Source organism: Martes martes (assembly GCF_963455335.1).
Source record: "Martes martes genome assembly, chromosome: 13".
NCBI classification, from domain to species: domain Eukaryota; kingdom Metazoa; phylum Chordata; class Mammalia; order Carnivora; family Mustelidae; genus Martes; species Martes martes.
In genome coordinates, this window is record NC_137901.1 from 77,294,993 (window position 1) to 77,319,919 (window position 24,927).

At 56.0% G+C, this 24,927-nt stretch overlaps 1 protein-coding gene across 1 annotated transcript; it reads left to right on the forward strand.

The window, feature by feature from the left end:
- Window positions 1-1,768: 1,768 nt before the first annotated feature.
- MSI1 (musashi RNA binding protein 1) lies at window positions 1,769-24,397 on the forward strand (the record flags this gene model as incomplete). The annotated part of the gene is made up of 15 exons (XM_080821238.1): window positions 1,769-1,827; window positions 1,997-2,037; window positions 2,602-2,683; window positions 2,782-2,866; window positions 5,751-5,792; window positions 7,387-7,479; window positions 11,081-11,129; window positions 12,346-12,428; window positions 12,893-13,010; window positions 15,631-15,711; window positions 17,007-17,063; window positions 20,006-20,074; window positions 20,872-21,026; window positions 21,456-21,519; window positions 22,602-24,397. 14 exons carry the CDS (start codon window positions 1,769-1,771, stop codon window positions 21,495-21,497), a joined length of 1,056 nt encoding a protein of 351 aa, XP_080677364.1. The 3' UTR covers window positions 21,498-21,519; window positions 22,602-24,397.
- Between the last annotated feature and the right edge of the window lie 530 nt (window positions 24,398-24,927).

A 24,927-nucleotide genomic window follows, 5' to 3' on the forward strand; every position in this document is an offset into this window, starting at 1 on the left:
AGCTATACTGAGAAGAGGGGGATGGGCACCATTCCAGAGGTCAGGGTTATGCCGCACAGAGCTGTTGTGCACATTAGTAAAAGGTAGATGACTGAAGGATGGATGTCAGGGTGAGCAGCAATGGGTTTGTCATCTAGGGTTGTCGCTGAGTTATATAGGGTGGATTTAAGGTAGAGAAGGGGGAAGGAGTGGGAGGTGGGTTGGGAGGGAGGGGCTCCTGTGGCAATGAGATACCTAGCAGGGATGGGGGGGTGTGGGGGGAGTGGCTCCCTTGGCCTCCAGCTTTGACCCTTTCTTGGCTGATCTCAGCCAGGGAATTGAGGAGAGGAGATGGGAGAGGAGATGGGTATGGTGAGCTGGGGATAGGGAGGGTGGCCTCTAGCTCTGGAGCTGATCAGAATGGATATGAGGGTGCCTGGGCTGGAGGGAGGGAGTTTTGGGGGAGGGCAAGGTGGCTCCTAGGAGCCTAGGGTAAAAGTATGGGAGGGGATCTCAGAGACTCAGGAGATGGAGGGGTAGGGAGGAGGAAGTGAGAAGTGAAAGCGTTTGCCTTCTTGGGGAGTAGGTCTCAAATTGAGGCGGACTGAGAGAAGTAACTCCAAACGCAGTGGGGAGGCAGCTGAGGTGAGGGTCTTCCAATCCGATGGGGTTGGGCTTAGAACTCTGCAAAAGAAGGGGGGGGGTCATTCGGAGGGGAAGGTGCACAGCTGAGCAGGCGGCCTCCTAAACTGGAAACGGGAGGTTCTAAGCGGCACTGACCTCTCCCCCAGCCTCGGTGGGGAGGGCGGGTGAGCGTCCGGAACCAGCTTTCCCGAATCCAAACAGAAGTCTGAGTAAGGCTGACAAGTGAGCCAGGAGTGCGAGAAACACTGAAGACTCCTCACACTGGGGGGTGCGGGTGGCATTAAACTGGAAATAGGGGGGTCCTCAATAGACCATACAGGAGGGATTTGGGGGAGCTGATAAGTACAGCAGGGGCCGAGAAGGGATTCAGGAAACTGACACGGTTTCTACTGGGGTGCTGATGGAGTCTTCCCACTCGAGATGCGAGGCATTGGAAGGGTCCCCCAAATTGGATACAGAGGATATAGGACATTGAGAGTGGGCTGAGGGCGGCTGAGGGGCAGCCCTGAATCAGGCTCTCAGGAAATTCGGGGCAGCTTCTCATTCCCACTGGGGAAAAGAGGGCTCTTTACCAGTTGGAACGCGGGGCGCATGGAGGGGGGCACTGGGGCTATCTCCCTCCCGACCCAGGGAGATTGGGGAGCTCTTAAATTCTGGATAGCAGGGACCTGAGAGGGAGGACTAGGGGGTCCCCGATCCGGAACCGAGCTACCTTCAAGGCACCGGGAAGCGCTTCATTCCGGGAGGGCGTTCCCACGGCCCGGCCCCGCGCTGGGGTGGGTGGGGGGTGCGGCCGCGCCCTGGTCCCGGCCCGCCTCGGGATTCGGGGTCTCTCTCGCCCTCGGGGACCCGGGAGCCCGGTGGGAACGGGGTCCGGACGCCGCCGCCTCCGCGGGCGCCCGGGCGCGCGTGCGAGCGCGGGGCTTTATGCGCGCAGGGCGGCGGGGGGAGGAGCCGGCAGGTCGGCCCCCGGCGGGCCCTCCCCTCGGCCGTCCCCGCCCGCCCGCCCGAGCGGGGTCGGGGGAGGGGGCAGCATGGCCTGTCCGTCCGGCCCCCTTCGCCGCGCTCCTCATCTGCCCCGCGCCGAGCGCTGCCGCCGCCGCCGCCGCCGCCGCTCCGCTGCCCGCGCCGCCCGCGGCTCCCGATGGAGACTGACGCGCCCCAGCCCGGCCTCGCCTCCCCGGACTCGCCGCACGACCCCTGGTACGGCCCGGCCCGGCCCGGCCCGGCCTGCCCGGCCCGCGCCCGCCCCGGCCCCGCCAACATGGCCGATCCGGGTCGGGCCGGGCCTCCCCGGGGCCCGGGCCCGCGCCCCCTGCGCCCTGGCGCCCGGCGCTCACGCGGGCCCTTTGTGTCTCTCCTCCTCCCGCAGCAAGATGTTCATCGGGGGACTCAGTTGGCAGACTACGCAGGGTGAGCGAGCCCGGGAGCGCCCGCCGGCCAGGCAGGGCACCCTGGACCCCCCGGCGCCCCGGAACCGGACACCCCAGCCCGGCCCTGCGCCCTGCTGACCCCGGGCGCCCCCGCGCCCTCTTTCGCGCCCCGCCCGGGGACCCCGAGAGCGCAGGGCGATCGGCGAGCGCGCACGGCCCAGCGGGTGGAGGGGAGGAGATGAGGGGTTCAGGGAGCATCGGGGGGGTGGGCTGGGCCCCCGGGACCCGCCGGCGGCAGCGCCAACTCCGCTCGCACCTGCGGCTCAAACTTTTGTGAGGCGGCTCCCGGAGCGGCGGGAACCCGGCCGGAGCCGTCCCCCCTCCAGCCCAGCTCGGCCCTCGGCTTCCTGGAGCCCCCGTGGGCGCCAGAAGGCTCCACGGGAACTGGGTGAGGGCTACGGGGTGGGGGGGGGCAGTGGAGAGTGCGCAGGCTGCTTGGCGCGGGGGCGGCCGGGCCGCGGCGGGGTCACCGGGGGCAAAGGACGGGGGAGGGGGGGAAGGGCGCGGGCCCCGAGCTGGTCCGAAGGCGGGTGTGTGGTTACAGAAGGGCTGCGCGAATACTTCGGCCAGTTCGGGGAGGTGAAGGAGTGTCTGGTGATGCGGGACCCTCTGACCAAGAGATCCAGGTGAGCCCCTCACCCCCTTCTCCTGCTCCCGGCTCGCCCCCCTCCACCGCCACTCACTGCCTTGTAACCATCTGCCTCTCCCTCACTACCGCGCGCAGGGGTTTCGGCTTCGTCACTTTCATGGACCAGGCGGGGGTGGATAAAGTGCTGGCGCAGTCGCGGCACGAGCTTGACTCCAAAACAGTGAGTGGCCCTGCGGGCGTCGGGGGTCCTTTGGGAGAGGGAGGCCGCCGGAGGAGAGGGTCAGGACTCTCCCCAGAGGACAGTTGGATGGGGTCCTTAAGGAAGGAAGGAAGGAAGGAGTTTTCTGAGTAGAAGGGCTACCAAGCTCCGAAACTTTGTCACTAGAGTCGGGGCTGGTGGGGAGAGGAGAAGAATCCCAGGCCTGCGGTGAGATGCTAACATCCCCCAGCCCCTCCCCGTACCTACTAATCTTGGTGCCTCCCGGAGCAGCTTGGGGTGGGGCTAGGTCCCTCCCCTAGCCCAGACTGGGTGAGTCAGGGTTGCAGCGACCCACCCCGTGGCTTCTCTGGACTCTAGTATTTGACTCCCCACCACCACCGTTCCAAACCAATAGCAAAGCATCACTGAGTCCCCCTCTCCCCCCCTCCCCTTTTGGTCTATGAGCTCCCCGCTTTGTGTGGAAGACAGGAACCTGCTTTGCCCGTGAAGGGATTTATGAGAAGGGGACTAGCTTGCCTGGAAACAACCCTTCTGAGGGCTGGATCCGAGGAGAGGCTGCTTTTCTGGCATTCAAACTCCTAAAACATTTTACTGCTGTCCCACTGCTCCCCAGTGTCTTGGGCCCTCCAGGGGGCGCTGGCCCAGGCCCCTGCTCTAGGGGAGAGGGAAAAGGAGAAAGTCAGAGGAGGGGTTACTCTGTGATGGGGTGACCGGAGGCCAGGGGGCTGGGACAGTGTGATCTCTCTCCACACTCCCCCACTCTCCTCCAGCTCTGGGCCTCCCTGCTTGGGTCAGTCCCTGGCTCCTGTTTACCTGTAACAATAGCCGGTTGTGCCCAAGAATTTGCTAAATTACCGCCTGTCCCCAGCTCCTGTTATCTCTGCCCAGTGGCTCCCACTCCTGCTCACAGTAATGAGCAAATGAGGCCAGGCCTCAACTTTGCCGGCTCTAAAAGGATCTTCTTGGCGCAGACTGAGTGACCCAAGCTGGGAATGGAGAGACAGTGGCCTATTGTTTTTGGTGATTATCTGCCATCAAGCTGCCAGTTCTCCTACCATCCCCTGTCCTCAGAATGCACTGATGGCTTCAGCAGCGCTCAGGAAGCTGAGATTTAGGGACTGGGGCTTGGGAGGGGGTGGGTGGGGGGCGGGGTCATGGAAGATTGATAAGGAGAAGAGAGAAGAGGGAAAGGAGGGTGTGATGGGCATCCTTCTGGGGTTTGGGACTCAAAAAGGCAAGGGCTTTGTGTTTGGCATTCGCTGGCCTGGGTTGGGGGGGTGGGAGGGAGGTTTGTTGTGGGGAGTCTATTTTGGGTTCTGACTTTCACCTTTTATTTACTTGTTGGGTTTTATTTATGTTACCAGCCGTGAGTCAGAGTGGAGGTGGGGTGTGTCAGGGATCGGGTGTGCGTGGGTCTGTGGGACGTGGCTTGGGTACCATCTCCCCATCAGGGTCTGCGCAGGGGGACTGTCTGAGGTGCTCTGGTGGCTGGGGAGGCTGCTTCCAGGAGAAAGAGAAGGATGAAAATGTCCGTAGAGGTACGAAATCACACCTTCAGACAGGGGAAACGGGCAGTTGTGATTTCCCCTGGACCCCAGTGGGACTTTGGGAGAGAGGAGACATTGCCCCAGCATGGATTTTAGAGGTTCCTTCTCTGTGGGCAGGTCTAGTGCGAGAGCCCAGAGGAGGCCGATCCCTGGTTCATGCCATTTAGGCAGAGAGGAGCCAGAGCCGGTTGCCTAGAATGAGGCTGAGTTTTGAACGGAGGAAACAAGGTAGACCTTCCCTGCGATTTGCTGGTGAACTTCTGAGTGATATCCACCCAGGTGGGTGGCAAGAAACTCTGGAATGACCAGGCCCCATCGGTCCTGCATTGATCACCATGTCTCTTGCCCTGGCTTTTGCTGTTTATCAGTACCCAGGAGCACCCAGGTGCATCTTGCTTTTCTCCTTTGGTTGTTCACAGCCAAGGGCAAAGGTGGCCTGCTGGCAATAGCACCTTTGTTTGCTCAATGAAGGGCAGTTCACAAAGGGCTGCTTTCACCCCTGTTATCTCATTTAATTCCCCATGGCTGCCCCTGGGAAAAGTGCGTGTGATTATCCCCACTTTGCAGATGAGGGAACTGAGGCTCAGAGGGGCGGGCAGGTTGCCAAAATCAGAGGCTTGAGCTGGAACCCAGAATTTCTGATGGAGTCCAAGTCCCATGCCCTTGCACGTTACCAGAACCCGCGCTCTGATTCACTCCAAGCCTGGCCGCATTTTCGCTTGCAGCCTCAAAGAGGGCTGTTAGATGTCGATAGTATTGAGGGAATAGAACTGAGTCCATTCCTGGTGATTTATGAACTCTTACCTTGAAGCAAAGAGTATTTCCATCCACAAGGCTTCCAAAGTCTGGATTGCCTGCCTCACCTAGACAGGTACCTGTGTGAAGTCATTTAGGTGAGAAGGGCCCTCGAGTAGTACCCTGTGCTCGAAGGAGTAAGACTTTGCTTACTTTGTTGGGGTTCCTGCTGTGAGCCAAACACCTTGTCAAGTGCTTTGTAAGCATTATCTCAAAGAGTCTGGAGACAAATCCTTTGGGATGAGTGTTACTGTTTGCCTGTTTTGCAGGAGAGCTTGGCCCTGAGGCTCAGAGAGGTTAAGTAACTTGCCCAGGGTCTCACAGCTGGGAAAAAATGTAAGTGGGATTTGAACCCAGCAGCCTGGCACTAGGGCCTAAATGCTGAACCACTTCACTTTTCGGCTAGAGGCTGTGGTGATTCCTGTCCCCTCTGTGTCACCTCTGTGTCCTGGGATGAGAGAAGTCTTCAGGGCTGAAGGCTGTGTGCTCACCCATTTGAAGTGCGAGAACCAAGGTCCCTTTACCTCTCCCTTCTCTTTCAGATTGATCCCAAGGTGGCCTTTCCTCGGCGAGCACAGCCTAAGGTGGGTATGTCTGTGTCTGGGAGGAGCCGTGTTACTTCAGGTGGGGGTCTCCCTAGCATTCCCGTCTATGGGAGATGCTTCTGGAACCTCTGTTGGGAGTGTTTCTGGAATAGACTGGGATGGGAAGACATCCCTAATGTCCTGGCTTTGTGAATTGAAGACATCCTGCCTCTTTCCATCTGTGCTCTGGGATGGACTAGGAGGGGGCTGCATGTGTTGGGAGAAGGAGGAACCCCTCAGGGGGATTCATTGTCCTGTATTTGAAGCCGGTACACTTTGGATCCTGAGTCGACTTCTGTCTGACCTCGTAGATCACAGCCTCTAAACCCAATGCCCCTGGGGAGGTCAAACCCAGGACAGACACCCCCTGAGGCTGAGCTAGAGTCAGGCCGGGGAGCTGTCTTTAACCCCCCAGTCTCCTTCCTACCTACAAGTTTGCTGTATTCAGCTTGCAAAGGGGGAAGGGAGCATGGAGTTGGTCACCTGTTGTCTTTCAACTTGGGCGAGTGGCTGCCCTCCCAGTGTTTTCTTTCTCCAGTGCGGTGGTGAGTCTTTCTGGGTGTGTGTGAATTCTGAGCAGTTGAGCTATATAGCATTCAAGACTTTTGGTGCAGGGTAGGGGTCTGCAATTTTATTCCAGGCCCCAAGGCAACTAGCCAAATCTTAATTTTTAAGTGGTTAAATATAGGGGACAGGAAGGAAGGCTGATTACAGAACAGGAAGCGAAGGACCCCTGAGTCTGCTGACTTGGGTCCTAGGACTAGGTCCTCCTCCAGGAGATCTGTTTCCCCCTTTGCGAGGGATTACGTAGGAACCAGGATGCTTTAAGGTCTTGAGCCAGTGGCTTCCACCACTGGCTCAAGAGCCGGGTGCCCGGCTCCCGCCACAGCAAAGGGAGAGAGGGACAAGTTGTAGGAGACAGGAAGGGAACATCTCTAGAAGGATCCAGCAGAGGGCCTGAAAGCAATTATGGAGCAGGTATTGGAAGGAAGCCGCACCAGGGAGCACATGGTCGGAATTGGGTTAATTCCATTAAGCAGTTTGGTGACAGAAGGTGCTTTAGTGTTAGGATGGGGCTGGGAATTGCTGTGGATTAGCCATGCGCTCCTGGGGTAATTAGGACCATGTGTTCTTCCTAAAACGGGGCTGGGGCCACAGGGCTGCCAGAGGTTGGTTTGGGAGGAGATTGAGAAGGAAAATGTCGGCATTGAGTTCAGGGGAGCCCTGTGATGGGCCTCGGTCTCTCCCAGGGGTGCTGGTGGGCGTCTCTGAGTTACACTATAGGTCTGGGTCACTAACCCGCCCCCTTCCTTGCATTGGTCCTTATGGAAGGCATTTTCCCCTACACAGACCCCAGGGATGGAGGCAGGAGGGAGGCACACTCAAGCCAACCAGCGTGTGGGGTGCACAGCTGCCCATGACAGGCCTAGAGGCGGGGGTCCATGGGGGAGCTTGGTGGGGAGGGGGGCTTCTGAGTAGCTAGGGCCACAGAGAGCTTGTCAGCTGGTGCCCTGGCAGGAGGGCTCGAGCCCCTGCTGGTGGCAGTAGGCCACAGGACTCAGATGCCCACTTTCTCATTCCCTCCCCTTAACAGATGGTGACTCGAACGAAGAAGATCTTTGTGGGGGGGCTGTCAGTGAACACCACGGTGGAGGACGTGAAGCAGTATTTTGAACAGTTCGGGAAGGTGGGTCAAAACTGGGGGTGCTTGCTGGGGATGCTTTCATGGGCTATGGAAGCCCTGCAGAATTGGTCAGTACCAGGCAGAGTCCAGCCAGGTCATTCCAATTCTTGTAAAAAAAAAAAAAAAAAAAAAAGGTGAAAAGGGGACTGGGTCCTTTTGTGGGTGAGGCCAGGCTCCTGTCCTGTCTGTGGGCCCCAGCCTCTGGACACAGCCCCAGGGAGAGAAGCCACACAGTAGCTGTCCGTGTTGTTGCCCTTCCCCTGTGTTTTTCTCTTGCTTATCTTCATTCTCCCAAGGGAGGCCGCTCTCCCCTAGCCAGTTCAATCTAGTCACCCCTTAGCCTCCTGGGAGTTTGCACCTGTCCAGGCCACGGGCGGTTGCACCTTCCCCCACTTCTTCCTGGTGAGGATGATAAGGAGGCAATAAATATGATTCCCCATTGCACTCAGCACCCTGCTTGCACAGGTGGGAGCTGGGGGGAGGTGCTGATCTCCTAGCTATTTGAGGGGGGTCACTGAGGAGAGTACCCCAAATTCCTGATCAGGCCCAGCAGATTGGCTCTCAGCTCTGAAGTGCATTGAGCTTAAATTTCTGGACCGTTTAGTTTACGAAGGAGATGTGACATCGTCAGACAATAGGGTGTCCCCAGAAAGGTGAGTGATGGGAGCATCAAGGTCCCATGGGGATATGGCAAAGAGGGGGCCAAGTTTTAAGACTGGGGTGAAGGAGGGCTGCTTTGCTTAATGTCCCTGGTCTTCCATAACGTGAGACAGGCTACAGGCTGGGTCTCTACCTGCCCATCAGGGCATTTTCAGTTGCCTGCTAGGCCAAGGGCGGCAGCCTTGGGAATGGGATGTGAGCTGGGGACTGGGTGGGCTTCCAGGGCCCTGTGTCTAGGGGAGAAGAGGAGAGGGTGGGAGGTCCCCTGGCCAGCGGCTGCAGGCGGCGTGGGGGCCAGAGGCCTAGGCTCAGGCGCCTCCGTGGGGACCCGGGTACAGGACGGAGGGCAGGTCGGCGGTCTCGGCCCCAGAGGGAAGGGCGCTCCTGGGAAGCAGCAGGCCCGCTCGGCTCCGGCGGGGTGTCTTTGTGTCTGAGCGCCGAGCATTAGAGCTCGCACTAATCTGATCCAGCAGCTGTGATTGGAGGCCGCCTGCCCCCGGGGCCGGCGTTGCCATGGCAACCGGGCCCCAGGAGAAGCCGTCAGCGGCCGCGTCTTTTGTTCGGGCCTAAATCGGCGTTGGCATGTGAAACCGGCCCGGGGAGGCCAGGGGGAGCCGGAGAATAGGCTGCCAGGGAGCGAGGGGGACAGCCGGGAATGCCAAGGGCCCCGCGGCGGGGGGCCCCCCGCCCGGATCGAGGGGCCGCCGCCGAGGGGGGAACAATGGTCAGCCGCCATGGCTGCCACTCAGGCTTAGCGGCCGCCGAACTTGGCGGCTCCCACTGGTCAGCAGGCCCCGGCCGCCTCCCCTCCCCCTGCCGGAGCCCCCCTGCCCCCGGGTTCCCATGGAGACCAAAGCCTATTAAGGACACTGGGCTGGGAGCCTCCCTCCCCTCAGCTGGCCCCAGGAGGGGACACCAGTGGGGGTCCCCTGGACCCCCAGCCACTTTCCTTGCTCCTTGCCCTGGCCTCAACCCCACTGCCTCGCTAGGGGTCTGTCCAGCCAAGGCCCGGGTTGAAGGATCTGGGGGGCCAGGAGTGGTGGAGTTGGATGGTTGTGTGAAGGAAGGCCAGAAGGGCTGTGGATTTGGGCTGAATCACTTTGTGGGTCAGGCAGGAACTCAGAGCTCTAGGATTAAGGAAGAGGGTGTGGCTTTTATTCATTATTTCAAAAATAATTACTGAGTACAAGTCAAGGTACTAGATAGGATGGCCATCACCATAGCTGACCTGGGCGCTGTCCTCAGGGATCCTTCAAAGCAAGGGGTATTGGGCTGTTCGTTCTCTTTCCCCCATGTGACTGTGGGTAAGCCCCTCCCTAATAAAGGTCATAATAGCTATTACTTATTAAGCACTTACTGTATCCCAGGTAATGTGAGTTCATGTTACTGGTGCTATGTCATTTATCTCCTCTATACAATTGATAAACACTGTTAAACCCATTTTACAGATGAGGAAACCTAGCCCAAGTTTACCCAACCAGCAAATGCAGGATCTTGGATTCCATTTCCAGTCTGTCCTACTTGCAGCCTGTATTTTTATCACAACTGGATTTCTGGATTTCTCTTTTCCATTGTTAAAACAAGAAGGAGGGGAAGATGTGCAGAGCCCAAAGTTTCTGTCCAGTTTGGCTGGTCTAGCTGATTTGGGATTGGACACAGAATGGGTCCATAAGGATGGGAGTGGTAGGGGTACTCTGCTGCAGGCCCCTGGAACAGGAAGCTCCTTGGGGAGGGGAGGTGTCATTTCCCTCTGAGATCCTCCAGGCACCCTGCTGCCTCCTGGCTTAGTGGGGTCCTGGATCTCCCAGGGGAGCGTCAGAGACCTGGTGCTGCTTGGCGCCTCAGGAGAGCTGGGGGACCACCCTGTTCAGAGGCTGTCTTCACCACTTTAATGAGGTAGATGACAGGCTGGAAAGAGAGCCAAGGAGAGTGGAGGAGAGGCTGTACCCAATGGCTTCAGGAAGTTTTCCTTCAGCCCTTGGGTGTCTGACCATTTGGGGGAGGGTCAGCAGCTGAAATGGGATGTGTGTGTTGGGGGGGTGGAGGGATGGGGGGTGGGCAGGGTACAGAAGCAACCCTTGATTTCCACCAAGGGCAAATCAGACCTTAGCTTAACCCCGTGAGGTGGCTGACATTGGCTGCAGAATTAAGAGGACAAGGAGGAAGTACCAGCTGTAGGCAAAGGGAGGGAAATGGGACTGTAGGAGGGAAGTTAAAGCCTTTGGCTGTCCGTGTATCCAAGGGGATGCCTTGAGGGAGTAGCAAGAAGAGAAGACTGGGGTGTGAGGGAGGGGGGTCATGTAGCCCCCTCCCCTTCCTCAGCCCCTGCCCCTCCCCCAGTCAGTGGGAGGCAAGCAGCCCAGGCACTGAACTCTACTTGCTTTAATTACAGCCTCTAGCAAAAGGAAACCTCAATTAGAGGAAAAGATCTGTACCAGCAGAGGGGAGTCAAGTCTGGCTGGAGTGGCTGCTGTCCTCCTGGCCTTTTGCAGAAAGGAAAGAGGCTTTCATTGTCCCGTTTCTATCTTGCTCCCATATTTCCTTCTTTAGCACCCACTCCGTGCCTCCTCCTCCTCCCAGGCTAGGTCTAGGATTTGCTGTGTGACCTTGGTGGGTGACTTTACCTCTCTGAGCCCATTTCCTTATCTACAGAACGAGGCTCTTCCATTGCCGGGACTGTAGAGAGGATGATGGGGCCAAGTGGCAGGCACGTATTTGGTGCTTCATATTTGCAGGCTGGTCCATCGAGAATCTGGTGGTTGGTTGGGAGGTGCCTTGGCATCCAGGTGGGGTAGCGGATGGAAAGTCATCCCCTGCACTGGGAGCAGGTTCAAAGCGAAAGCGTAGCCTGCGTGAGAGGCACGTGGGTGTGGGAGCCCCTGCTGCAGGCTTGTGGCGGCTACCCTGGTCTCTGGTGGGTCCACCATGGCAGGCTCTGTTTCAGGTGGACGACGCCATGTTGATGTTTGACAAAACCACCAATCGGCACCGAGGTGAGTGTGGCGCCCTCCCCCTTCCCAGGCCAGGCTGGGGGCCTGTGGTCAGCCAGGGGGCTGCAGGTCACAGCTGCCCTTTCATCTTGCCTCCTGACATCCTATCCCCAAGGATCTGCATCCTCTCCCGGCCCTGGTCTTACAGAAGGCTTTTGTCCCACCGTTTCCTGTGCTAGAAACTCGCCCAATTGCAGACACCCGAGAGGAGCAGAGGAGCAACCTCCCCCTTCCAAACTGAGCCCTCCCCACACACCCCCACCCCCGCCCCAGCCGCTGTCTGCCCAGCCTGTGTCTGCTGGGGCTTTACCTTGTCCCTGGTAACCAGAGCTTAGGCCAGGCCGCCCCAGGGTCAGGCTGACTCCACAGCCTCCAGCAGTCTGCTCCTGCCTTCCACCCCCACCAGCGGGCTGAGCCCAGCCCCCAGCCCCCTTGCCCCTGAACCTGTGAGCATCTGGGCCACAGTGTGCATTGCCTGGTGGTTTTTCTCCCAGGGGCCTCGCCTTCTGAGAAATCCCATTCCCACCCCTGGGGCACACCCGGGAGGACATGGTTTGTTTCTCCAGTTGCTTCAGGGTGTATTAGCCTCTTTGGGGATTGGGGTATGTGCTGGGGTGGGTATGTGTGTATGTATGTGTGTATTTGTATCTGTGCGTGCGACGGTATCTGTCTGAATATTTGTATGTGTTTGGTGTGTCATGGTAATTATTCACATGTAGGTGGGCTTTTGTGAGTGCTGCCAGGTATCTGTATGATATATGGGTCCCTAGGTATGGGTGTGTGTGTGCGTGCATGTGCGCGCGCGGGCATCTCTGTGTCATATATATATGTGACCGTGTACAAACATAGGTTTGTGTGTGTATGCTTCTGTGTAAACGTACATAAGTGTTTGCGTGTGCTCTTCCTTCCTTTGGAAAGCACCTGAGAAGGAGAAAAGGCACGTTGAGTGTATTTTCATGATGGCTGTAATGCTTTCTGATTTGCTGTGTGACCTTGGACAAGTCACTTCACTTCCCTGAGCCTTGGCTTTCACATCTGTAATGCAGGGACTAGAAACCCCGCCTCAGGAGGCAGGGAGTTGAAAGGTTCCCAGCCTGTGGGCAGAGGCTTTTGGTAACTCTCAGCCACTGGCCTGTAAGAGAGGAGTGCTGGTGTGGTATCACTAGGGGCTGGGTTTTGACCATAAACCCTGGTTTTTGTCCCCACCTTTGCCCTCTAGGGTTCGGGTTTGTCACATTTGAGAGCGAGGACATTGTGGAGAAAGTGTGTGAAATCCACTTCCATGAAATCAACAACAAAATGGTGAGGGGGGACCGGACGGGTGGAGGTGCAGAGAGAGATGGGGCGGGGGGCTCTCGGAGGTTCTAGAGGCAGGCAGAAGGGAATCACGGTCCGTGGGGCAGAGCCGGTTCTCCTACCCCCTGAAGATCTGGACACTGAAGCCTGTGTCTCCTTGTGGTTACAAAACATGGCTGATGGAGGCAGAGAGGCCCGATTAACCTTTCTCACTCTACCACTTGCCAGTCTCTTCGTTAAGCAGATGACCGCCCTCTTAGAGCCCTTTTCCACATCTGTGCTGGTAGTACCCCCTCTCGGGCTTGGTGTAAGCCACTATGGCCTGCAAAACCATTTACATAATCTCTAGTGCCCAGCGAGCACTCCATGAATGGTATCTACGAACCTAACAGACAGGAGGCCTGCTAGGGAACCAGAGGGTCTGTGACCCTGCTGTCTGGGGAGGGACTAACCCTCAGGTCTCATTGCAGGTGGAATGTAAGAAAGCTCAGCCAAAAGAGGTGATGTCGCCAACGGGCTCAGCCCGGGGGAGGTCTCGAGTCATGCCCTATGGGATGGACGCCTTCATGCTGGGCATCGGCATGCTGGGTATGTGCTAGGCCTGCACCTGTGGCTACTTCCTGCCCGGAACTGCTCCCAGGGCTCCCAGGGGCTGCGTAGGTGTTGCCTCTCCTCTGTGGGCTGCCCTCCTACGTGAGTCCCTGGGCGGGAGTGGGGACTGAGGAGCTCAAGCTTCCCAGCCCACCCAGGGTGGGGCGATTTGGTTGTGGGGTGCTGCCCTCTGGTGGTAGCCAGAAAATGGCCCAGCTGCTCCTTCTTCATCGATCCTTCTGTCTCTCTGTCCATTTGTTCATCCATCCATCCATCTCGTAGTGATTGAGCAACTATAAAATGCAGGGCAGTATGCCAGCAAAGAGAGCAGTGGCTTTCCTTGGAGCTTTGTGGTCTGGCAGGGAAAACAAGTAAGAATATGAATAAATAGGGTTGGATGGAGTTTAGGGGGCACAGAGAGCATGGGTGTAGGGAACTGGGACCGAGGTTTGGAGAAGCCACAAAGAAAGTTCCATTTAATTTGAGGGCTGTGGGTGCTAGTTGCAAAGGTCAGGGGAGAAAGGAAGGGTGCAGTGTTGCAGGCAGAGGGGAGAGCATTTACAAAGACCCAGAGACTTTGGGGAAGGCAAAAAGAAAGCAGCTGCTTCTTGTTCACTCAACTGATACCCACTGAGCAGTTTCTGAGAGGCAGGCCCTGCCCTCCTGGGCTTTCCCATCAAGCAGGAGGCAGGAGCCAGTAGCCAGAAGGTTTATAGCATAGCGTTGGGAGGCTGTGGGAGGTCCGAGGAGGCACTCAAAACCCACCTGGTGGTCCGGGAGGCCCCCTGGAGTAAGTGCAGGGCGCCATGAGCTTGGAAGGTAAGCAGGAGCCAACAGTGCTGGGGGCCCACACCGGGGGGGGGGGTTACATCTGAGCTGGGTGCCCCAGGGAGCTCACGGTCTCCCTAGAGAGACAAGATGGGTACACACAGAAAGAGAACTGTATAGAGGAGTCTTTTTGCCAGGAACGGAGGAAGGGGAGCTCTGGGAATTCAGAGGTGGTGGTGGGGGCACGGGGGCCATGGCGTGGGCTAGGGGTCAGGATTGGGAACCCAGATAGAGTGGGTGAGGAAAGCAGCATCCACAAAGGGCACTGTCTTTGCTTGAAGTTCTCTTTTAACTCTCTATTTGGAAGTAATTTCAAACTTTCAGAAGAGTTGAAAAATGTGGTACAAAGAATATCCATGTACCTTATGGTTAATATTATACCCCATTTGCTTTTACCCATTGCTCTCTCTGTATGTGTATATATGTGTGTATATATGAATGTACACACACACACATACACACACAATACACTGGTGGTTTTCCACTGAATCATTTGAGCTTAAATTACATGCATTATGGCCCTTAGCCTGTAAGTACTTCAATGTGTTATTTCCTAAGATTAGTGGTCTTTTGTCCATGAAGCCACTTGATAATAATCCACTTCATACAATTATGTTGTTCCAATATTTTAATCTATTTCCCAGTTTGATCAGTTGGCCCAGTAATGTTCTTTATAGCATGTTTTTGCCCCCAAATAGGATCCGGGCTAGAATCCGATATTGCATTCAGTTGTCTCGTCTCGTTAGCCTCCTTCGGTCTGGAACACTGAGACCCGTTTTCTTTTCAAGGTGATTCATTAGCTGATTTCACCCCATTTTAAAAACGATGAAGAAGGAAAGAGTGGTTAAGAAACTTGGAACCAGTTAGCTCTGAATGCGAATCCCGGTGACACCATTATTACTCTCGTTGCTTGTTATTATTACTCTGTGATTTTTCTGGCAAAGCTGCACTTACATATTAGCTGCATACATGTAGCAGGAACCAGGAGCTTGTCCTGGAGATACAGAAATAAAAGATGGGGAAGACAGAAAATCAGCTCTTTGAAAAAGCCCTGGGAGGCGCTCCTGGCTGGCTTAGTTGGAGGAACGTGTGACCAACCCTGGATCTCAGGGTTGGTGGTGAGATTGAGCTCTGTGTTGGGTGTGGAGGTTACTTAAAATAAAAACAACAACAACAACAAAGCCCTGGGATAAGTTCAGATAATGTTATCGGTGGTGCTATGGGGAAATTGATAAATATTGTAACTGATGGGAGGGAGGAATCTTGTGGAATGACCTCTCCAAGGAGGTGACATTTGAGCTAGGACCTGCACAATGACAAGGACAGAGTCAACGGGAAAAACAGGCAGGGGGAGAGTGTTCCAGGCAGAGGAAACAGCCTGTGCAAAGGCCCTGAGATGGGAAGGAACTTGGTGGCTTTGAGAACCAGCAGGGAGGCCAGTGTGACTGGAGGAGGGTGTAGATGAGGACAGAAGGGAGGCAGGAGCCAGAGCACAAAGGGTCTTGGTCAGGGTTTGGACTATTCTCAGCCAATGTGTCACCTCTCTGAGCCTCAGTTTGCCCCATCTGTAAAATGGGGTTCCTGATGGTACCTGCCTCTTGGGATTCCTATGAGGCTTAAGAAGAGAATGAAGTATGCAGTGGGCTTAGCCCAGGGCTTGGCATGCAGAAGGTGTTTGGGAAATGTGGCTGTTATCTGTGCTGTGAAAAGAGTGGCTCAGATCCTTCCCTGCTGAGCAGGGTCGCAGCACTAGGTGAGGCCTCTGACAGTAGCCCCCTCATCCTATCAGGTTACCCTGGTTTCCAGGCCACAACCTATGCCAGCCGGAGTTACACAGGCCTCGCCCCTGGCTACACCTACCAGTTCCCTGGTAAGTCCTGCTTGGTTGTCCCTCTGCTGCCAGCATGTCCCCGGTTCCCCGGGCAGTCTGACTCCTCAGGGCGGTGTCTGGGGGTGCATGGCTGGGGGGAGGGGGTGTCTGCCTGCTGGAGGCTTGGAAGGAAGGGCATGTCTGAGGAAGAAGCACCTCTCCCCACCTCTCCCCTCCCCCCCCCTCCCCAGAAGGTGGGGACCCCCCCACCCACCCCCACGTGGTCTTGCATGGCACGGTTCTCTTTCAGGCAGATCTTTGCCTGCTTCCTGCCTTTTCTCCCCTCCTCACGCCATTCTGAGTTGCCGCTTCCACCAGAGAAGGCGTCAGACTTGCGGTGGAAGCCTCCCTGAGGGCCAAGGCCAGCTGTGTCTTTTATGGTCACACTTACAATGACCACGTGCTCCTCTGAGCCCTCTAAAGGCCCACAAGACTTTTCACGCCCCCCCCCCATGCGGAAAAGCAATCCAAAACCTTGATGATCATCACCCTCATTTGTAATTCAAAATAAAAATAACACTAGACCTTAGAGTAAGTGGCAGGAAGCCCAACACAGCTCTGAATTTTGCCGCGATGGCTCTTTAGTGTTGTTTTCTTTGAAATATCAGACATCAAATTTTTGCATGCTTTTTTTTTCTTTTTCCATTCTGGTTTTTTTTTTTTTGGAGGGGGAGCCTTTTTCTTTTTTAGAGGGTCCCTGAGCACTTGCATCCTTTGCCTCTTGGGCTGTCCAGTTTGGCATCCTTCCTCGACATGATGTTGTCTGATCCTGACAACACTCACGGGAGAGGGATGACCATCCTCATCTTATAGGTGAGGAAACAGTCTCAGAGAGCAAAGCGACTTGCTAAGATGACCTATCATCTAGAAGGATGTGGAGCTGGGAACCCAGCCTGAGCCTGACAGGCTCTGGGGTCACGGTTTTTCATCAGTGCTGCCTCGCTCGCTCCTCCCCACAAACAAACAAACAGACACACAGGAGAAGAGGAGGATTCTGGGAGGCGTTTTGGTGCAATCTTAACATCTCTCAAGAGACACCAGAACAGTCGCTCTGGCCTTGGCCAGCGCCCAGGGTGTAGGTGGCAACTCTGCCTGTTCTTTTTCTCTGTCTCTCCTGTGCCTGTACCTTTTCCACCTTTGCCTGCTGGGCACCGTGCTCTCCCCATCCCAGCTCTGGGGTCCTGTGCATGGCCTGTCCCCCTACCCAGTGTCCCTGTGGGTGCACCCGTCCTCCCTGGGCCGTGCCCCAGGGGCCTCCCCTGGATCTTCCTAAGCTGTTTTACGTTTCATTTTAGAATTCCGTGTAGAGCGGACCCCTCTCCCGAGCGCCCCAGTCCTCCCCGAGCTTACAGGTCAGTCGCTCGGATTTCCTACACCTCACAGGCCACATGGGGAGAAAGAGAAGGACCCAGGGGTCTTCCCCGGGGAAAGCTAGTGGGACCCTTTTCTCCTGTCCAGCAGCGCTCTGGCTGTGGGGACAACAGACTCTGCCCCGTCCCTGGCCAGTCTGTGTAGCTCATGGCCCTGAAGGGTGGGGCATGGGGCCAAGCCCAGCAGATGGAGGAGAAATCACTCATTCATCTATTTGGCAAATATTTATCTAGCGCCTCCCATGTGCCAGGCACCGAGTAGACTAGACTCTGGGATCCAGCAGTGAAGACGCCAGGGCCTCACACTCAGAGTAGAGTGGGCCGGGTGGGGTCTCGGACACACTGGAGTGCGCATGCCTCCACTCTGTGCCAGCTGACCCTTGCCGGGAGGGGATGCCCACCTAGTACTCGGAGATCTCAGTTTCTGAGGGAAGCCAGAAACCCAGCTTTTGCTTCTGAATGGATTTTTCAATAGTTCTCAGATGTTGGCAACGAATTCCAAATTGTTAAACCACTGCAGGCCAAACGAAACCTTTGAGAGGGCCAAATCCAGCCCTCAGGCTGCCCGTTTGCAGCTTCCGAATAAGCTGCCTGAAGGCGTGCTTGGCCTCCTCCGGAGCCCTCTCTCCCCCTGCAGCTTTTGCTTGGGACCCTTCGGGGGCTGCGGGCGTGGCCAAGTCCGGGAGGAGGGGCGGGGCATGTGCAGCAAAGGTGGGCTGCAGGGGGTTTCTCTGTTCAACCTGCTTCTCCCCCCACCTCAACCCAGACTCTCCCCCCCAACCTGGCCGTGTGTGGAGGACGTGAGCATGGATGCAGCTTGCGAGGACACCTTCCTTCCAAGGGGTGCTCGGGGAGGTCCCCCAAAATGGGGAAAGGGGAAGAAAACCAAGGGGTGAAGAAAGGGGAGGGAGTAAAGAGTCCTATAGGTGGGGGGTGGTAGAGGCCCCTCCCTGAGCAGAGTTGGGTTTGACCTGCCATGGGGATGTTGGAAGGAGGATTCTTTTCTCCTCATTTTAGAACTTTGTGCTGAGGACCTGTGCTACGTGGGTTACTCAGCCAGGCCCCAGGGGCACGGCAGGGACAAGACAGGGCCAGGCCCTGCTCTCACAGGACGTGCAGTCTAGAGAGGAAACCAAATACTTATTATATTATGAGTAATCCTTACAGTTGTGATAAGCACTTACTCAGGTTGGCTGTGCTGACTTTGCTTTGTGGAAATGCCTAACCAGACCGAGAACCAGGCATCAGAGCCCAGCCGCTGCCCTTAAAAGAACTGAGCGAAGACACGTCCCCTCAGCGGCTGGCTTGGTGCAGGGGAGGAGGCTTTCCCTGGAGGCCTGGAGTTTGGACTCTTCTCTTGCCTTCAGGAGATGTGGGTGTTTCCTTCAGGCATTCAGGAGACATTTATCATGCCAGATGCTCTTCCAGGTGGGGATGCAACCATGAATGAGACGGACAAGGTCCCTGGCTCCTGGAGCTGGTATTTCAGTGGAGAGAGACCGCAGTAAATACGTAGACAAACAAATGAATGAAGTAATTGCAGAGGGTGAGAAGTTCCACAGGGAAAATAAAACAGGGAGATGCTCTAAGGCCTTAGGGCCAAGGGCAGGAGGCTGCCTTAGCGAGGGTGGCCAAGGAAGGGGACGTCGGGGTGAGGAGCCAACTGTATTGGCTCTTAGGCAAGGCTCTTCCATAGTTTAGGAATCATGCTATCCCCAGACTTTAATCCCCCAGACCCAAGGCTGTTCAGGGGCCATTTCCGGAGTCCCTAGCCCCAATCCAGTACCAGTTCTGGGTCAAGGGCACCAAAACAGCCCCACGGGGTGCATTTTGGAATGGGAGACTGTATTCCTGAGGGCAAATGCCAACTCAGAGGACTCTGGGTGGGGTGTGGCCTCAGGGGCTGCAGTGGCAGAGCCAGGCGGTAGGGGGCGCTCACCCACTACCGCAGCCCCAGGGAGCTCCAGGTTCAAGCCAACCCCTTATTTTAGAAGAGGAGCCTCTTAGGGTCGACTGGCTGGCTTAGTCCTTAAAGCATGCAACTCTTGACCTCCGGGTTGTGAGTTCAAGCCTCCCATTGGGTGTAGAGATACCTTAGGGGTAAAAAGAAGAGATTCCTTTTACTCCTTCAGCATTTATTAAACACCTACTGTGTGTAAGACAGGGTGCTGGGAGCCATGGAGGTGGACAGCAAACAAGGATATAGCCTTATCTGTATCTGAAGAAGGGATCTGAGAAAAGGAGCTAGGGGAATTTGGGGGAGATAGTGGTCATTTCCGTTTGGGTGGCTGTCAGGGGAACCCTGAGGCGGGGAATTGGGTGCATATAATTTACTGAGGGCGAGGCCTCAGGAGGAGGACAGTGAGTGAAACAGGAGAGGCAGAAGGGCTGAAGTTGAACTGTGGCCTGGACTGGAGTCTGGCTTCTGCCCCATCCCACCGGGAGCTCTGAGACAGGCAGTGCACCTCAGCGTTGGCCCCACCTTGAGGCAACAGGCCTGGCTTCTTGGACCCCATGTCAGTCAGCCACTGGCTGCAGTCGCCTGGGGTTGGGATGCTGGCCATAACCTCCTGGGGGCCTCTGGGCTAGGTGGTCCCATCCGGCCAACGGCACTCTCTAGAGAAGGGGGCATCGCTCAGAGCAGCTCAGGGTGGGGTGCCCCGCTCCCTACCCTGAGTTTTGTGTTGTTCAGGTGCGTCGCTTGAGTTTGGGGGTGGGAGGAAACTGAGGTTGAGTCCGTTGCTAGGAAGCTGTCCACTCTCCTACCTTTCTCCACCCATTCTGTGGGTCAGGGCACAGCTGGTGCCCTAAGGGAGTGCCTTCTGCCTCGATGCGGATGCCTCGATGCTGCCCAGAGGGGGCCTCCGTTGTCCACTTCAGTCCCCTCACCCAGCACACTGAAGTGCCCGTACCTTTCCTTTCAGCCATTCCTCTCACTGCTTACGGACCAATGGCGGCAGCGGCAGCGGCGGCAGCTGTGGTTCGAGGGACAGGTGAGGACTTCTGGGGTGCAGGAAGCAGAGGAGAGGTGTTCGGGTCAGAGAAGTCTAGAGGGGAGAGGAGGTAGCTACTGCCACCCTTTTTCAGAAGGACTTACTTATTTATTCCTGTGCGCCCCAAGTACTAACAGAGCACCTGGCTAGCCAGCCAGGAAGGAGGCTCCTGTCCTCCAGAGCTTACAGGCTGGTGGGGGCATTGGGTGTGGCCGAGGCAGGCATTCCGAAGGACAAGCCTGCTCTGCTGGAGGGAGCCTGGTACCAGAGGTACTCAACAGCCGGAGCCTCTCAGGAAGGCTTCCAGGAGGACGCACCCCTTAACTTCCGACTTGAAGGCAAAGTGGAAGAAAAGTGTCCCAAGCAGAGGCCGGTTAGCTTGTGGGGAGTACAGGAACAGGGCGTGGGGAGGACGAGCAGGAGGAACCAGGCCCTGGGAGACACAGAACATTGAAGCAGTGGGGCGATGTCGATTCTGGAAAATGTACTGGGCTGCCAGAGGGGGGAAAGTTAGCAGGGGCTCAGGAGGGGAGGCCTGGAGGTCAATGAGGAGGCGACAAAGTGGACAGACGAGCTGGTGGCGGTGGATGGACCTGGGGAAACCTCCAGGGAGTGGACCCACCGTCCCGCTGGGATGTAGGGATAAGGGAGAGGGAAGGCTCAAGGTCATGTTAAGTGGGTGGAACAGGTTTTGTTTGGGGGGGTGGTGTCGTGGGGCAGCAGTGGGCGCCGGGGCTATCACCGTCTTCTTTCTGGGTTGCCAGGCTCTCACCCCTGGACGATGGCTCCCCCTCCAGGTTCAACTCCCAGCCGCACAGGGGGCTTCCTGGGGACCACAAGCCCTGGCCCCATGGCCGAGCTCTATGGGGCAGCCAACCAGGACTCAGGGGTCAGCAGTTACATCAGCGCTGCTAGCCCCGCCCCCAGCACCGGCTTTGGCCACAGTCTTGGGGTGAGTGGCCAGTCCTGGAAGACTCACAAGTTGGAGGAGGGAGAGGTTTTGTCTGTCTGCAGGGGCAGAAGGGGGCTGAGGGAGGATGGATGGAAAGAGACGGTCACCAAGGGGGAACAGTGGGGCTCATCATTCAATCCGTGGGCCAGGCATGAGGCGGGCTCTGGGGATATCATGCAGATTCACTGTCTCTGGCCACGTGGAGGCTAGATTCTAGCTCAGGGGTGCCCTCATTTTAACCAGGGTACTGGTAATATGCGGATCCCAAGCCCTACGCTAGAGCATCTTCTCCTGCGTCTGCAGTGGGGGCAATATGGGCAGGGCTAGACAAGGATCTGTGCCTCACCCTCGGTGTTCCTCAGAAGAAAGGAGCCCCTGGGCCTTCTCTGCATCCCTAGGAATCTAGGAGTCAAATTCTTTTCTCCCCAGGGCCCCTTGATTGCCACAGCTTTCACCAATGGGTACCACTGAAGCAGGAAACAGGTGGCAGGAGGTGAGGAGGTGGGCCAGGGTCTGGGGTGGGGGTGGCACTGGGGAGGCTGGCACCGGGCAGCGCCGTCTGGCCCACAGACCTTGTCCCCGCCTTCATGGAGCCCACAGTGCAGGGAGGAGACAGAACTTTCATGACCGCAGTGGTCAATGAACCTGAAAAGCTGCTCAGCCTGCTACATAAAAAATGTAAATGAAAACCACAATAAGGCAGTCCATGCCACCTGTTAAAGATTTTTTTTTTTAAGATGCCTAATGCCCAACATTGATGAGGGTGTAGGGGAAGCAACAGGTCACTTGTCTCAGGGTTTCCAAAGGGCAGACTGGCGCTGTTTATCCAGATGTTAAACATTCATGCCCTTGACCCAACGAGTCCACTTCTAGGCATTTATTTTTAAAAAACTGCAAAAAATCGGGGCACCTGGCTGGCTCAGTCGGAAGAGGGTGTGATTCTTGACCTCAGGGTCTTGAGTTCGAGCCCATGTTGGGTGTGGAGATTACTTAAATAATATTTTTTTAAAAATTTAAAAACTGCAAAACACTGAAATGCCCATCAAAAGGAGAGTGGGTACTAAATCAGCATATGCATATGCCAGCATATTACATAGCCATAAAAACGGGATGCTGTCAACATACATGCATGTCCAGAGAGAGAGAGGGAGTGGGAACTTTGTACACATGGTCACAGGGGGATCCTGGGTGAACCTGGGGCATTTCGTTTGTTCCTTCCTTCCTGCATTGATTCCAACGACCATTAGTGGAGCACTGTTTCAGGAAAGAGGGATGTAGGAGACAGACAAGGCCCCTCTCATGCTACAGACAAAAATCAGGTGGACAAATGATGAACTTCCAAATTACATGTGAAGAGGCTGCTTGAGATTAGAGGTTCAGAGAAGGTGTCTCGGAGAAGGCGAGAGGGCGCCACTTGAATAAAACCAGTCATCCAAAAATCTAGGGAAAGGGCATTCCTAACAGGGAACAGAGCCCTGCTAGGAAAGGCTGCCTGCGTTCCAGGAGCCTCGAAGAGAGGCGGGGGCGGAGACAGGTAGCCGCCCGGCGTCCCCCTAACCTCCTGCTGTGTTCCAGCGCCCCAGCCTGCAGCTGACTGAGGACCACAGTGAGCCAGCGAGGGGGCGGGGACACCTCAGCCGCAGCCGCCGCCCCCTCCCCCGCAGCGACTCGGACCGCTACTGCCTGCCCCCAACTCCCTGGGCCCGGCCCCTGCCCTGCTGCCCCCGGACAGCGTCTGGCTCCCCTACTAACCTCCCTCTCTTCCGCCCTTGGCTCCCCTCCCCCACCTGCCCCTCTCCTGCCCGCTTTTATTTATTTTGGATTAGCCGGTTGCCCCCCACCCGCCTGGTTCCCTCTCAGGTCTGAGCCCCTCCCTCCCTGCCGCGCCCCCATAGGACCCTCCCCCCCCAGAAGGCTTTTGTATTTGTGCATAGCTAGAGTGAGGGCGGAGGGGGTCTGCTATAGGCCGCAAGCCCTATGCTTGTTTTTTATTCTGGTTTCCCCTCCTTTTCTCTTTACTTTTTTTTTTTTTTTTTTAAAGAAACCGTTTTTTAAACTATTTCTAGGTTTGTGAATGTGAAGCCCCAGGCCGCAGGGGGCAAGGGGCCAGGTGCCCCCCACCAGCTGAGAACAAAATGTCTATGTGGGTGTGGGCCCCTGGCCACCTCCCTCTAGCCCTGGAAAGGAGGACAGGGTTGTGTAGGCCAGGCCAAGCCCCTGGAACCATCCCGTCCTGTATCATATGTAAATACTGTGAGGTGAAGCCCCTACCCCTCTCTGAGACTCCTTGGGGGTGAGGGCATTGCCTCACCCCACCTGGCAAAGGTCTCCCCCTGTGTTTCTGTCTCCTCCTCAGACACCGTTACTGTAAGCTTGCAGGCCTCAACTGTGGCCAAGGCAAGCCCGCTCACTCAGGCCCTAGGGGTCAAGGCCTTGGGCCTGCTCACCCCAAAAACCCAGCGTGGGGGCAAGGGGTGAGGAAAGAGAAGGGCTCGCCCGGAGCCACTGCTGGAAAGGAATTAACTCTCCAAAGGTCTCCCCCTGCCCCCTACCTAGGTCAGGCCTTCATGGTTTCTGCTCTGAGCCCCCCACGAGCGGGCATCAAGGGGGCACTTTGGGAAGGGGTGGAACCCAGGGGATAGCAAAGGGCTTCTCAGGGAACCCCCACATTTTCTCACTGAAGTTTCCCACCAGGATGGTCCCATGGCCAGAGCCCCTTGGCAGCCCGAGCCCCCCCAAGTCCCCTTCAAAGGAAAAAGAGGCTCAGGGTCTGACTCTTCATGAACAGTGAGTGACCTGGCTGGCCCGGCAGGGCTGAGGCCTACCTACCTGTTGTCCCTCTCTCTGTGTCCCTCTCTCCCAGGTCTGAGGCTGGGGACCTAAGTTCTCTTCCCCATCACAGTTCCCATCCCTGAAAACCCCCTTTGGAGAGTTAATTGTCTGTGTGAGGTGCTTAACCTATTAGCCCTGAGAACACAAAGCAATAATCTTTGTTACTGAGATGCGCGGCTGTTCGTGGTTTTGTTTTTGGTTTTTTTTTTTTTTAATGTTTCCTAATAAAAGAGAAGCTGCATTTTATTGGTTTTTATTTTTAATTTTCTACACGTTTGAGCTGAGTCATGAGAGACTCAGCTTCCTTCTCCTCCCTTTCTTGTGACCCCATCCCACCCCCACTGGGCCCACCCATGGGCTCAGGGCCCTGGAATTCCGTTTTCTGATTTGTTTGGGGAATTTTTTAAAAAAGATGTTACATGGTGTTTTGAAGCCAGCAAGTTACCACCCTCCGGTGTCTCTTCTCTCCACATCTGTAACTTCTTTTTCCAGGTTTTATTTTCAGTTTTAAATTCCTAATAAATTATTTGAAAACGGTGCTGGCTTTGTGAGTCTCTTCCAACTCTGTGTACGTTCAGGTCCAAGTACCCCAGTGACAGCCTGTTTTCTCCTACCTTCTGTTCTTCCCTTGAAAGTCTACACTTTCCATTTGACCCAGCTTCATTGACAACTTCTTGAGCAGCCTCAAAGCTTACCGTTGTTGATGACATAGAACTTCACGCCTATTAGGATTGGCCATTATTTTTTAAAAAGGGTGGGGGAGACAGCATAGTGGTGAGGACGTGGAGAAATTGGAACCCCATGCGTTGCTTGTGGAAAGGAAAATGGTGCATCTACGATGAGAAACAGTCTGGTGGTTCCTCAAAAAGCTAAATACTGAATTACCATATGATCCAACAACTCCACTCCTAGGTATGTACACCCCAAGGAATTGAAAGCAGGGACTCTCATACTTACACACCAGTGCTCATAACGGCATTACCCACCATGGCCAAAAGGTGAATACCGTCCAAGTTCCCAACAACAGATGAATGGATAAGTAAAAATGTGCTCTGGCCATACAATGGAA